Below are 12,732 nucleotides of genomic sequence, written 5' to 3'. Positions count from 1 at the left end.
TTGGTCATTGTGTCTCTCATTGCATCTCTTCACAATAGAACAGGAACTAAGACAATAATAAAATTCAGATTTTCCAATGAGATTAAAGGTTGACAAAATTCCTTTAGTGGATAAAATATATAGGTAAAAAGTAAGAGTGGGAAGTTATGAGGGTTTCACATCTGAATAAAAGAATCTCAGAAAAAGATCAGGTGTGGTGGTGGCACAGATCTCTAACTCAGCATTTTGGAAGTAGAACCAGGCAGATCAGGAGTTCAAAACTAGCTTTGGCTGCAACAGAACCTGGACCAAACACTTACCCCTTTTGCTATAGATGAATAAATACTATCCATGCATCCAGAAAACAATGGAAGAGCAAGCCTCTTGAAGGCTTTCAGAGCAGGCAGCATTACATCCACTCTTCCTGACACAGCAACTATACATATGGACAAAAATCTATGAGGCAATTGTTTCCAGACACTGGACGCAGGCAGTGCAAGGCTTTGGACTGGAAAGAACTGAAGAAAATTCAGATTCACTGAAAAGTTTTAAGAATACCAGAAGTGGTAAAAGTAGCAAAATTCTTGTTGTTTTTGAGTTTTATTTGATTGGTTGATTTTGCTGCTATTTTGAGATAAGGTCTATACATCCTAACTCTCACTATGCTAGCCAGGCTGGCCTTGAACTCAAAGCTTTTTCTTGCAGTCGCCTCCTGAGTGCTGGGTTTGCAATGTTAGAATGATCAGCTTGAGGAAAACTTTTATCATTTTTTATTCTTCTGTCAGAAAAATAATTTTGTATTGTGGAGTATAAAATATAAATCAAAATAAAAACATGATAATAGCACAAGAATGGAGGGAGTAAATAACATTTCAAGTTTCAGATTTTATCTGAAAAGGCAAAATATGTCTTCTAAATAGACTATGATAACCGAAAATGTACAATGTGATCTCTAGGGAAACACTCTAAAAATACCAAGAACATGATCACACAGGCCTGCAATTCCAGAGACCTGAGATGCTTAGCAGAAAAATTTAAAGTCTGAAGATAGCTTTGGCAACTTAGTGAGATCCTCCTGGTCTCTTCTCAAACAAAACAAAACAAAACCCCAGCACTTGGGAGGCAGAAGCAGGTGGACCTCTGTGAATTCAACCAGTCTGGTCTACATAATAAGTTCCAGGACAGTGCTACCTAGTGAGACCTTAAAAATAATTTATTACAAGGAACAAAACGGAATGTCAAAGAAAAGTCAGAAAAGAAATTAAGAAAGCTGGAAGGTGTTGGAGAAATGGTTCAGCAGTTAAGAGCACTGGTTGCTCTTCTAGAGGACCCAGGTTTGATTCCCACATGGTGGTTCATAATCATCTGTAACTCCAGTTCTAGGGGATCCAAAGCCTTCTTTTGGTCTCCTTCGGCACCAGGGATGCAAATGATACACAGATATATATCTCCACACCCATACATATAAGATAAAATTTAAAAGAAAGAAAGAAAGCTGAAGAGATGTTCAGTGTTTAAGAGCACTAGCTTTTCTTCCAGAGGACCCAGGTTCAATTCCAGGCACCCACATGGCAGCTAACAGACATCTGTAATTTCAGTTCCAGGGAATCTGATACCTTCATTTAGGCTCTGCAGGGCCAGACACTGAAGTACGCAACTAAAAAAAAAAAAAAAAATAGAGAGAGAGAGAGAGAGAGAAACCACAATGAAACCAAAAGTGTTCCCTGAAAAGATTGATAGAAGTGATAAACCCATAGACAGGGAGAGAAAAGACACAAATTAGTGCTATCAGAACCAAGAAAGGAGAGTCATTATAGACCTCACAAACATTACTACAAAATGGAAAATTCCAGAGCCTGTAAGTCTGACTGCTCGCCAGGCAAGCGCTCAGAGAGTGAAGGCACTTACTGTGAAGTGTGATGACCTGAGTTCAAGGCCCAGAATCCACAAGAGGAAGGAGAGAACTCACTCCCTCGCCTTGTTCTCTGGCCTCCATATACACACCATGTCATGCGCATCCCACGCCAACACACAAAATAAGTAAGCAAATGCAAAACTGAAAATTAAAAGGAGAGTATAGACGAGTTCGTAGTTAATATTTTCACTGATAGATTCAATGGGTAAATTCTTTGAAATATATGACTTTCGATTCAGGGGTGTGGGGAGATAGCTCAACGGGTGATATGCTTTACTGTAAAAGCATGCATACACGAGTTCAAATCCCCAGCCTCCATGTAAAAGGCTGGGAATGGTGTGTGTAGCTGTAATTTCAGTGACAGAGCAGAGACACAGAGGGAACCTAGCCAGCCAGGCAGTCTAGCTCAAAAATTAATGTGGAGGGCAATAGAAGTAGTTACCTAACATGGACCTCTAGCCTCTGTACACACACACACACACACACACACACACACACACACACACACTTTCTACAGAAAAAAAAATTCCAGGCCCAGGTGGTTCACTGCAGCAGCCTATCAGATATTTAAGAAGGAAACAATACCAAATTACCACAAAACAGGACAACATGCAGCTTACTTTATAGCTTCATGTTATATAGCTATTTGCTCTGAACTGAAACATTCTCTTTTAGAGAGAGATTCACAACACTCAGGAACTAAATGAAAAATACCCCAAGAAATAAATGATATTAGCAAGACTCAGGAAGCTCCTTAAACTTACAAGAGTCACAAGACTCCTCCCTAAGGTCATATAATCAGTAATTATAATCACTGCAGAGGGCAGGCTCTAGTTGTGCAGGAAGCTCCAAGGATGACTCTTTCACAAGTCTTCACCCATGCTGAGACGGGCTGTTCAAGGATTGCCTTTGCCATCCATGCTCCCATAACTAACGCCCAAAACTTCGCCGCTTCACCAAGTTAGATGTGGATATAACAATTTCTTTGATTTATCATTGTGGTGGTTTGAATAGGCATGGCCCCCATAGACTCATGTGTGTGAATGCTTAGCCCACAGGGAGAGCACTATTGGGAGGTGTGGAGTAGGTGTGGCTTTGTTGGAGGAAGTGAGTCACTGTGGAGGCTGGTTTTACACGCTTGCAAGCTATGCCCAGTATGGTACACAGTCTCTTCCTGCCTCCTTCGGATCAAATGTAGAACATTTGACTTCTCCAGCGCCATGTCTGTTTACATGTCACCATGCTTCCACCCATGATGATAATGGACTAAACCTCTGAAACTATAAGCCAGCCCCAATTAAATGTTTTCCTTCATAAGAGTTGCTGTGGTCATGTTGTCTCTTCACAGCAATAAAACCCTAACTAAGACAATTACTAATGTCCTATCTGGGGTAAACAGACATTTATTCATGTCTCCTTAGAAAACATTACAAAACAAAACAAGCAACTAAATAAATAAATAAATAAATGAGAAAGAAAAGGAAAAAAAAAAGCACAGAATTGGGCATATTGGCCCACAGCCTATTGGAATCCCTGTTCATGCAGGCTGAAATGGGAAGACTAGAAGTTTGGAGGCCAGCCTAAGCTACAAAGTGAGTTCTGGGTTAACGTAAACTACATAGTGAGATCTGGTCTCAAGAAAACAACAAAAATTGTTCACAATCAGTATTAGTGGGGATATAGAATAATCAGAGTTCTTACCTTGGGAAACATTTGCCAGTCCCTTAGAAGTTAAATATAGATCTGCCATAATGGCTCAGCCTTCCAGACCCTCAGGTTTTCCCAAAGAAATGCAAGCACATACGTGTCACTACAATGATGTAGATGAGAATGTCCATAGCAGCTTTTTTATTTTCAATTTTAAAGAACTAGAAACAGCCTAGTGTTAATCTACAGATGAGTGAATAAGATAATTGTGGCGTATCCATGCAATTGACTACTATTTAGCAATAAAAAAAGAACAAATAAATTTGTTTATCTTTATAAGCGGTTGTGGCTATATGACAAGCTGAGGCCCTCCTGCTTGATCTTTGTAAACTATATAAATGTGTCACCTTGAGTTTAACAAAGCCCAAATCATTCTCTCTGCAGTCACAATTCAATAGTATCTATGATTCAGTTACTTATTTTAGTCACAAAGGCAGGCATGAGCAGATAGGGAAATAAACAACGGGTTCTTGGCAATGTCCACAAAGTGGAAGATTACAGGGCTCATGAAATTGAGACCACCCAGCTGTGTGCATATGCCATAGGCACTTGGTTGGCCAGGCTAACAGAAGGAATTCAGAGTAGTGGTTAACCTATTAAACCATTTAAACTAGGGTCAGCTATTAAGTCCTTCCATTGTAATAAAGCTAGATGATAAAAGAAGGGCAAGATAAAGCAGCCTTCCTCCATCTACTTTTATCACCTGTCCTGTGCTCAAGGGTAACCTTCCCAGGGTCTTTTAACTTTCCCAAAAGTATCAGTCCCCTTGAGGGGAATCTATAAGTGAGCGTGAGCATCTTCTTGTATATAACTACATAGAAGATGTGTATAAATACATATGTGCATACTTATGTACATATATGCATATTTATATGTATAACTACATATGACATATGTATATAGGTATAGCTACTATATAGGATAACTACAACAGCCTATCTTACATATGCATTGGCTTGATTCACAAAATAAGCTGGAAAAATGCCCAGAGAGATAGATAACAGAACAAAATCCACCTCTTGAATCAGGGGAATTCGATAGGACTTCTGTAGCTAGACTCACTGACTAGCAAGACCTTCTCTCTTTTGTTTTAGGTAACTACAAGATGCTGTACATAGATGAGTGCCAAGAGAAAATGCACAGTCAGGACTGAGATCCTGTTCCGGTGCCACTGTTGAGTGGGCTTGCAGTAAATCGCAGCCTCGGTGTCACTGTCTTGCCTGCCAATGAAGCCTAGAGGTCCCGAGAACTCAGTATTGTTTATGATTAAAAAACTTCAAAAGGATAAGCAGCTACTTTTCCATTAAGTCAGCCAAATGCCTGTCCCTCCACTGTGCTATTTTGAGCAGTAATCTGCACATATAGTGCCCAATCATGAACATCTGCATCCTGTTCTTTTACTTGGGACCAATTCCTGAGCTCCCAGGATCATGTGATCTACCACTATATCAGCTGCTTGAAAAATCATCGTTTCTGAATCTCCAGAATGCTACCAACACTTCCTGTATTCAAAACTGTCAAATTTTCTTCATGGCTGAAACTAGAAAGTGAAACAGGTAGAAATTGTCATTTAACATAAACAGGGCCATTAAATGTCTTAACCTTTTGCTATGAGAATACCCCTTGGCTATTATGTAGCCATTTCACCTGGATATTAGCTCAGCATTTGTGTGTGTTGTCCCCCAGGCCACCACCCCTCAACTTTTGCTGAAACTCTGACCTCCAAAGTGACAAGCGAGGCAGCACCTTGGGTAGGTAGGGTGATTAGATATTGCAGTACTCATGAATGTTATTAATTTCTTATAAAAACAAGTTCAAGGGACATCAATTTGTCTCTTCTGTCAGGTGTAGAAGTCACAAGAAAGCGCTGCCAATGAACAGGAATTGTGCCCTCCCCAGAATGAATCTGCTGGCAACTTGATTTTAGACTTCCAGTCTCTGAAACTATGGGAAATGTCTATTGCTTATCACTGAGTCAAAGATATTCTGCTCTGCTGGCTAAAATATCACTCATTGTTTATATATAGTCAGCCACGAGAAGAATTCTGGATCTTCTGAGAGACCTACAACCAACTCAGAAGTATCCAGCCTCCTTTTAAAGAAAAGCTCCTTCCTTTTTAAGTGTGTGCTTACGTGTGCATACGTGTGTGTGTGTGTGCACACGCGTGTGTATATGTCTATTTGAGTGAATGTCATTTGTATGAGGGTGCTCACAGAGGCCAAAGAGGTTATCATCCCCCTTGGGCCTGGAGTTACAGGCAAGTAAGCCATCTGACATGGGTGCTAAAAACTGACCTTGTGTCCTCTACAAGAGCATCAAGTGCGCTTAACTGCTCTCTCTCCAGCCCCATTGAAGCCCTAAGTTCTCCTCAGCATTAGGAAAAAAAAAAAAATACAACACAACACCTTCCTAACCGTGGTGTAAGCCATTTCACCAGAGCCCTAGCATTAACTTCAGGCTGTAAGACACACCAGTGCTTTCTCATAGCATTTGCTTCTGATGGGGCTGTGCAGTCCATTTTAGATGGCAAAACCTGATCCTTAAAAATATTTTTGTTTGTATGTCTGTTGAGACTAATGTCTCACACTCTGTAGCCTAGGCTTGCTCAAACTTACGGCAATCCTCCTTCCTCGGCCCCCTGAGTGCTGGGATTACAGGTATGCCAGCAGTATGCCTGGTTACCTGACTTTAAAAAAATGTTTGAAGAGAAGCCTGTAATAGTCAGTCTTCTCCAACTTGCTATGCAGGTCATAACACCCAGGTCAGCAGTAGAAGACATCGTAGGTGCTGGGAGTGTAGTCCCTGACACTGTGCTTAACATTTGTAGTGGTCTGGTTTCCAGCACCACAAAGAAGGAACAGGAAGAAGGGAGGAGCCTGGAAAGGGGGTATCTGTTAACACTCCTTTCATGAATAAACACCCCAATTACCTCAGATACACTGGGTATCCTTCCTACCTTACATTTTATCCTTCTCAACAACATGTCAGACACATTGAATCTGGTGATGCAATGTTCCTGACAATGACTCTAAACTATTGCTCTAGAAGGCTATTGAGTTGTTGAACATTTTTCCTTGCTGGATTCCATATCTTCCCAATCCTAACTAAATAGGAGCCCCCAGAGAGGTACCTCAGTGTCAGAGCTGTTGCCATTCAGAGCCTCAATGTTTGGGTCCCTCCAGTCTTCTGAGAGTGAAGGGATGTAATTGTCTGTCAGAGCATCCCAAACCCTGTAAACAAAGAAAAGCTCTCATTAGCACACATCTGTGGCCAGGCCCCGCCTGGAGGAAGGAAGAGCCTGGCCAGGCAAGAGAGAGGCTGCTGTGTGTGCCAGGCTGAGGTCATCTGCCTTCCAGCATGCAGGGGCAGCAGCTGAAAGACAGGATTAGAGGCACGTCCAAAGGAGAAAGCCACTAGCATGGGGCCCTGGCCAGAGGCTTCAGAGGGAAAGGTGTTGTGTTTTGGTGAGAAATTAATCTGCACCCCAGTCATACAGTTTATTTCTGAACCTCAGAAGTATCCTTGTTCCCTTCTCACAGTCTGAGAGAACTGAAGGGTAGAAGAAGGGATTGGGCAGACTCCCTGCCTGAGTCTTGTTAAGATTGGATGGCACGTTTCAACCTCGGAGGCCTCTCCTCTTCTCTCAGGAATTGGCTCCTTGATACCTAATGTAGGCAAGTGGATAACATCAATATTGTAAGTGCTTACTTCTCTCCCAGAATGCTCTAGGGAGCCCACAGTGACACAATTCTGCCTTCTTCTTACATAGAATTTAAAGGTGCTGTATTGCCATGGAAACTAAGGCAAATGTACAAAACAAAAAAAGCTAGGCATGGTGATACCTCTAACCCCAGCAGCACTCAGGAGGCAGAGACAAGTGGATCTCTTTGAGTTTCAGGCTAGTCTGCTCTACATGTTAATTTCTGGAGTGGAGTATGGGGGCGGGGGGGATGGCTTAAAAAAAAATTCTGAAGTCACAAACACATCAGGAAAATGAGTGAATTAGTTGCACCTGAGCACAGACATTTGAAATCAAATACATAATAATAAGGTAACTGCCATAAGATCAGGACTGGTATAAGATATATGGGTATATAAAAATATTTTTTTCTGGAAAATAATGTATATAACTGGTGATTAAATTTTAAAAGATCTTATGAAAACAGTTTATTCACAGGGTGGACATCTGCTTGATATTTTTCTACCATACAAGAATGCACTTTGAGAGAATGACGTCACCAAGTGTTCATGAGACAGCCGCTCAGCAGGATTTCAGAGCCTGTTTTCTGTGTGTGTATGTGTGTAGGGCGCGTGTGTGTGTGTGTGTGTGTGTGTGTGTGTGTGTGAACCAGAGGATGAGTTTGGGTATCTTCTATTGCTCTTCACCATATTTTTGAGGCAAAGTCTCCACGGAATCAACCATTTTGGCTAGGCTTGCAGGCTTTTGAGTCCCCATGACCCACCTGTCTCTTCCCCTTCAGCACTACAGTTCCAGATGAACTCTTCTGGTCCATTCAGCTTTTTACATGGGTGCTAGAAAATCCAAACTCAGGTACTTATGCCTGTGCACGAAGCACCCCCCCGCCCCAAGCCATCTCACCCATCTCAGAGCCTGCTTCTTAAACCATGGGGGATATCCTAATTACTATCAGGGACTGTTAAAGCTGTATAGATCCAAGTCCCGCTGGCACTGTAGAACCAAGAAGAAAACATGGCTTGCTAACTCAAAGAAAAATGCTCCAGCCGCCACACCCACTGCAAAGGGCATGAGCCTGCTCTCAAATCACTGTTATATTAGTGCTTTGGGAATGAACACTCCTTCAGCTGTGTCCCTGCAGGAAATGCTGGAGAAGTGAGATTCAGCAAAGTCCAAAATAGGCTGTGTGCCCTTAGTTCCTGAGGAGAAGGTGGCATCATAAGGGACTGCATGCCTTGTATTGACCTTGAGATTGCTTAAGTCCTGAAAGTGACAGTTGGGAGCTTTTCTCCCCTGGGCCTTTATACTACTCTCTGGTTGTTTAGTTTTATTTTGAAGACAGAGTTTGACCAACTAGCTCTGGCTGGTCTGTAACTTGCTTTGTAGACTGGGCTGGCTTGAAATTCAGAGATCCATTTGCCTGTGGGATTAAAGATGTGCCCCACCACTCACAGCAATGACTTTGGATTTCAATGCTAATTCTGGGTTCTAGGCGACTTCCCAACCCTGTACATCCTGAAGATTTCAAATCATCTTCCTTTTTTTCATTTTCTTTTCATTTATTCTTCATTTTTACCCTTTAAAATGAAGCTCCTCCTTTCGTATACTCTTTCCATAGTCACTCAGGGGCCCCGATATTATCAACAACCAATCTACTCTTAATACACAGTTCCCAAGCTTATCCCTCTTCTGAGTTCTATGTGAGGATGGATGCATTCACTACTCACAGTTCTCAAGGCTTATGAGAAAAACCTAGAATGTGGTGATGGCAATGGCACTTCCCAAATTTACGCTTTTACTAATGGTGGAGGTGGCCTTTGAACTGAGGCTGCACAGCAGCAAACCCATACTCCTGCTCACTATTTCAATTCTTCATGATTCAGTGTATGGCTGACATTGGTATAGGCATCAAAATAATATTCAAATCACAGGCTGGAGCAGACACCAATTCAGACACCAATTCTTAAAGCACAGTCCCCATTAACATTATTATGGTCAGAGACCAGGGTATGCCAGGACTTCTTTGGGGGGTCTCTAACCTATAGAGGCAAAGACAGAACAGGCAGCTAGCCAGCCACAAGAATGGAGAAGCCAGCTGGGCATGATGGCGCATGCCTTTGATCCCAGCACTCAGGAAGCAGAGGCAGGCAGATCACTGTGAGTTCAAGGCCAGCCCTGGTTCACAAAGCCAGCCCAGGACAGCCAAGGCTACACAGAGAAACTCTGCCTCAAACAAACAAAAAATGGAGAAGCCAGTGATGGTGGTGATGGGGCAGGGGAATTTTCTGTTTAGAAGACAACATGAAGGGCTTCCTGAGAGATTAATTATCATCCTAAGAATGGTTCTTGAAATGGATATATTCCTTTTCATACAATTTTTTTGAGACAAGGACTCACTATGTAGCCCTGACTATTCTGGAATAAGCTATATAGACTTGGCTGGCCTCAAACTCACATGAAAGCCAGGTTTGGCAGCTCGTGTTTATGCTCAGCACTAGAGGAGGCTACAGGAGCACTGCTACTAGTTCTAGCTCAGATTGGGGTATAAGTGAGACCTTGCCTCAAAGAATCAAAAGAAAAAAAGTATGCAGGCAGAGAAACTTTTCTATGACCATAGGGATCAAGAAAGCAAATTGAATCTACAGTATCAGGGCTAAAGGTAAGCACTGACACAACCTGACTGATCTTGCTTACTTGATAAGTGAAAGGGAAGGGAGCTTGCAAACTTCTGCTGCGGCCTCCTGAGTGCTGAGATTAAAGGCCATCATACCTGGCCAAGATTTAAAGCCTTACTTCTCAGCGGCAAGGATGAGGCTGTAACTCACTAGTAAAGCATTTGTCTAGTATTGCAATGGCCTGGGCTCCCTCTCCAGAACAATAAACAAGCAAATAAAGGACACTTTCTGGGAAGCATCTATCATTTACTCCTACCTTGGAGAAGGGAGAGTTTGCCCTTTTGGAGGTTCTAGCAGGAGTATGTGGCTACTTGTATATCCTTGACCAAAGGACAAGACAGGGTTTCTCTGGGTAGCCCTAGCTGTCCTGGAACTCATTTTGTAGACCAGGCTGGCCTCCAACTCACAGATGTCTACCTGCCTCTGCCTCCTGAATGCTGGGATTAAAAGCATGTGCCACTACTACCCTACTTGAGAATTAAATTTTCTTAAAGATAGTTATCTACTACATTTCCCTATTTGACCATAAAACATTCACTTATCTTTAGTGTAAAGTATGTCTAGTGGTAGTTGATTTATTGGGTGGACTTTGCTTTTAACATTATCTTTAGCTCATAATTTCTATGTGAAGAGTAGGAAACAACTATTGCTCCCAAATGCTTAGACTTCTGTAGAGTACCGCAAGGGCTGAGAACAACTCCAGAGAGACGAGAGGTGGGCGAGAGCTGTCCATTCCTATTTTTGGTTTGCTTTGGCTTGCTTATCTACTCTCAGTTTGTAGTAGCTTTAGAAATGTTCTAAATTCCAGGCCTATCTTTTATAACAAGGGAAAAGAGTGACTGCGTATACGTCAAGAGGAGATTCTGGGCCAGTGGTGGTGGCAAAAACTTGTAATTCTAGAATTCAGGACCCTGAGGCAGGAGAATTCAGTCCAATCTGGTCTGAAGATCAGCAGCGCAAGATCCTATTTCAAAAACTAAGCAGCTAAGGGAATGAGGGGGAGAGAGGGAAGGGGAGCAAATAGGAAGAAAGGGATTGGGGAAAGAGTGAGAGGAAAGAGGAAAGATGATTGTGAAACATTTTCTGAATTCAAAACCAGACAAATAGATGATAGATAGATAGATAGATAGATAGACAGATAGATAGACAGAAATGGCTGTAGCTATAATATATACTGTTTAAATCTGTCTCTCCCTTTAATATTTTACAGACAGGGTCTCTTACAAACAAGATTGTTCTGGAACTGATTATGTAGCCCGGACTGACCTTGCATTTGTCATCCTCTTGTCTCTTCCCCCAAAGTGCTGCCGTTACAGGTATGTGCCGCTACATCTCGGCAGCTCTCCTTTAATTCCACAACCTCCATGCCTTGAATCAGAGATACACTGACAAATCAATTGACTCCCTATTGGCCAAGTAGTTGCAAACTACAGAAATGAAGACTTGTGGGCAATTACTGCATTTCCTCTGTGGTTTGTGCTAGCTTAAGGAATTCCATTTAACCGTGAATCCCCTTGTTTTTATTTCGGGCTTCTAGTCTTTATCTCTAATTTCACTCAAAAATACTTCCAGTTTATTTGTGGATGAAACATCCCTCATAAAATCAGGTTATGACAATAACACGAAAGGAGACTTACAACCACGTTAGACCTTGAGTCATCCTTTTACTTTGCTTAGTCATAATTTCACAGCTGAAAGACCTGGATAGTGTCTACAAAACAAGTATGCAACGTGATTCTGTTTGAGTTTCTCAGTGGCTCTAAATGCACCAAATGCTTAGAAAGTGCACGGTTTCTCTCTTCATCTCCTTCCACTCCCCACACCTTCCTCTGCCTCTGGCTCAGCAATTACCCAATCCTTAGCTGTGGCATCAACTAGGCAGTGAAGGCAGAAAACTGCTTGCCGAGAAGCCCAATAATCCCATATGATGGTAATTAAGGTTGAGCAGCCTCTGCTAATGTGCCAGGAGGGAATGAGAAGCTGCTCACTGGGCTTTTCACCTTTAATAGGCAGAGGAAGGGTTCAGGTACAAAGAGATGATTAGTTGGAAGCATTACAAATAGGAACTAGACTCATTTATAAATGCTGTTTTCAGAACACGTCCTGGGTGAGAAAAGAAACCAGGCTCTCTGCAAGTCCTTAGCCTTATTTCATTGAGCCTGAGATCTAGAGGCTTCAAACGTGTGGACTCATGCAATCTACTAGAGTTAAGTGACTTGACCAACGTCACAATGAGAGTAAGAAAATGAGAATTCATAGTCTCTGTGTTTCTAGTTCACTTCCTGGTGCACTAAAAAGAAAAAAAAATACCCTGTTTAGTAAAGCCCAACAGCCTTTCTTCTTACTTAAAGAAGTTCAGCAAACTATCACTGGCATAGAATTTTGAAAGTATCAGTTGGAAACATTAAAACTGAATTGCAACATATAACTCACGGTTATATAGCGTTAATTAAAGAGAAAAGAGTGGCCTAGAAATACAATGCGTGTCTGCAAGGTTAGTTATTATTACTCATCCAGCTCATTAAATAGTATAAATTCTATTTAAAAGCACTACTTGATCACTTACTACACACTAAACCCTGGGTGAGGGGGGAGGGGCTATACACCAATGAACAAGACGGACCCTGTACAGCTCCTGCACTGCCAGAGGGGCAGAGCCCTATCCATTTCCAAGTCCTGACATAGGCAAGCCTTCCTATGTCAGGATCCTCTAGAGTGTGTTTCTTACCCTATTATTATGTGTGGTATTTTATTTTTA

General features: G+C 41.9%; 1 protein-coding gene across 2 annotated transcripts in view; it reads right to left on the bottom strand.

The window, feature by feature from the left end:
- Fez1 (fasciculation and elongation protein zeta 1) overlaps positions 1-12,732 on the bottom strand; it is a 49,300-nt gene that overhangs the window by 24,183 nt on the left and 12,385 nt on the right. For both annotated transcript variants that reach the window (XM_021638659.2, XM_060371671.1), the window contains exon 3: positions 6,733-6,832. In XM_021638659.2, coding sequence (XP_021494334.1) covers positions 6,733-6,832 — 100 coding nt within the window. The remainder of the gene's footprint in view (positions 1-6,732; positions 6,833-12,732) is intronic.

This window comes from Meriones unguiculatus, chromosome 1 (assembly GCF_030254825.1).
Source record: "Meriones unguiculatus strain TT.TT164.6M chromosome 1, Bangor_MerUng_6.1, whole genome shotgun sequence".
NCBI classification, from domain to species: Eukaryota; Metazoa; Chordata; class Mammalia; order Rodentia; family Muridae; genus Meriones; species Meriones unguiculatus.
This window is presented reverse-complemented; position numbering and strand designations above follow the sequence as displayed.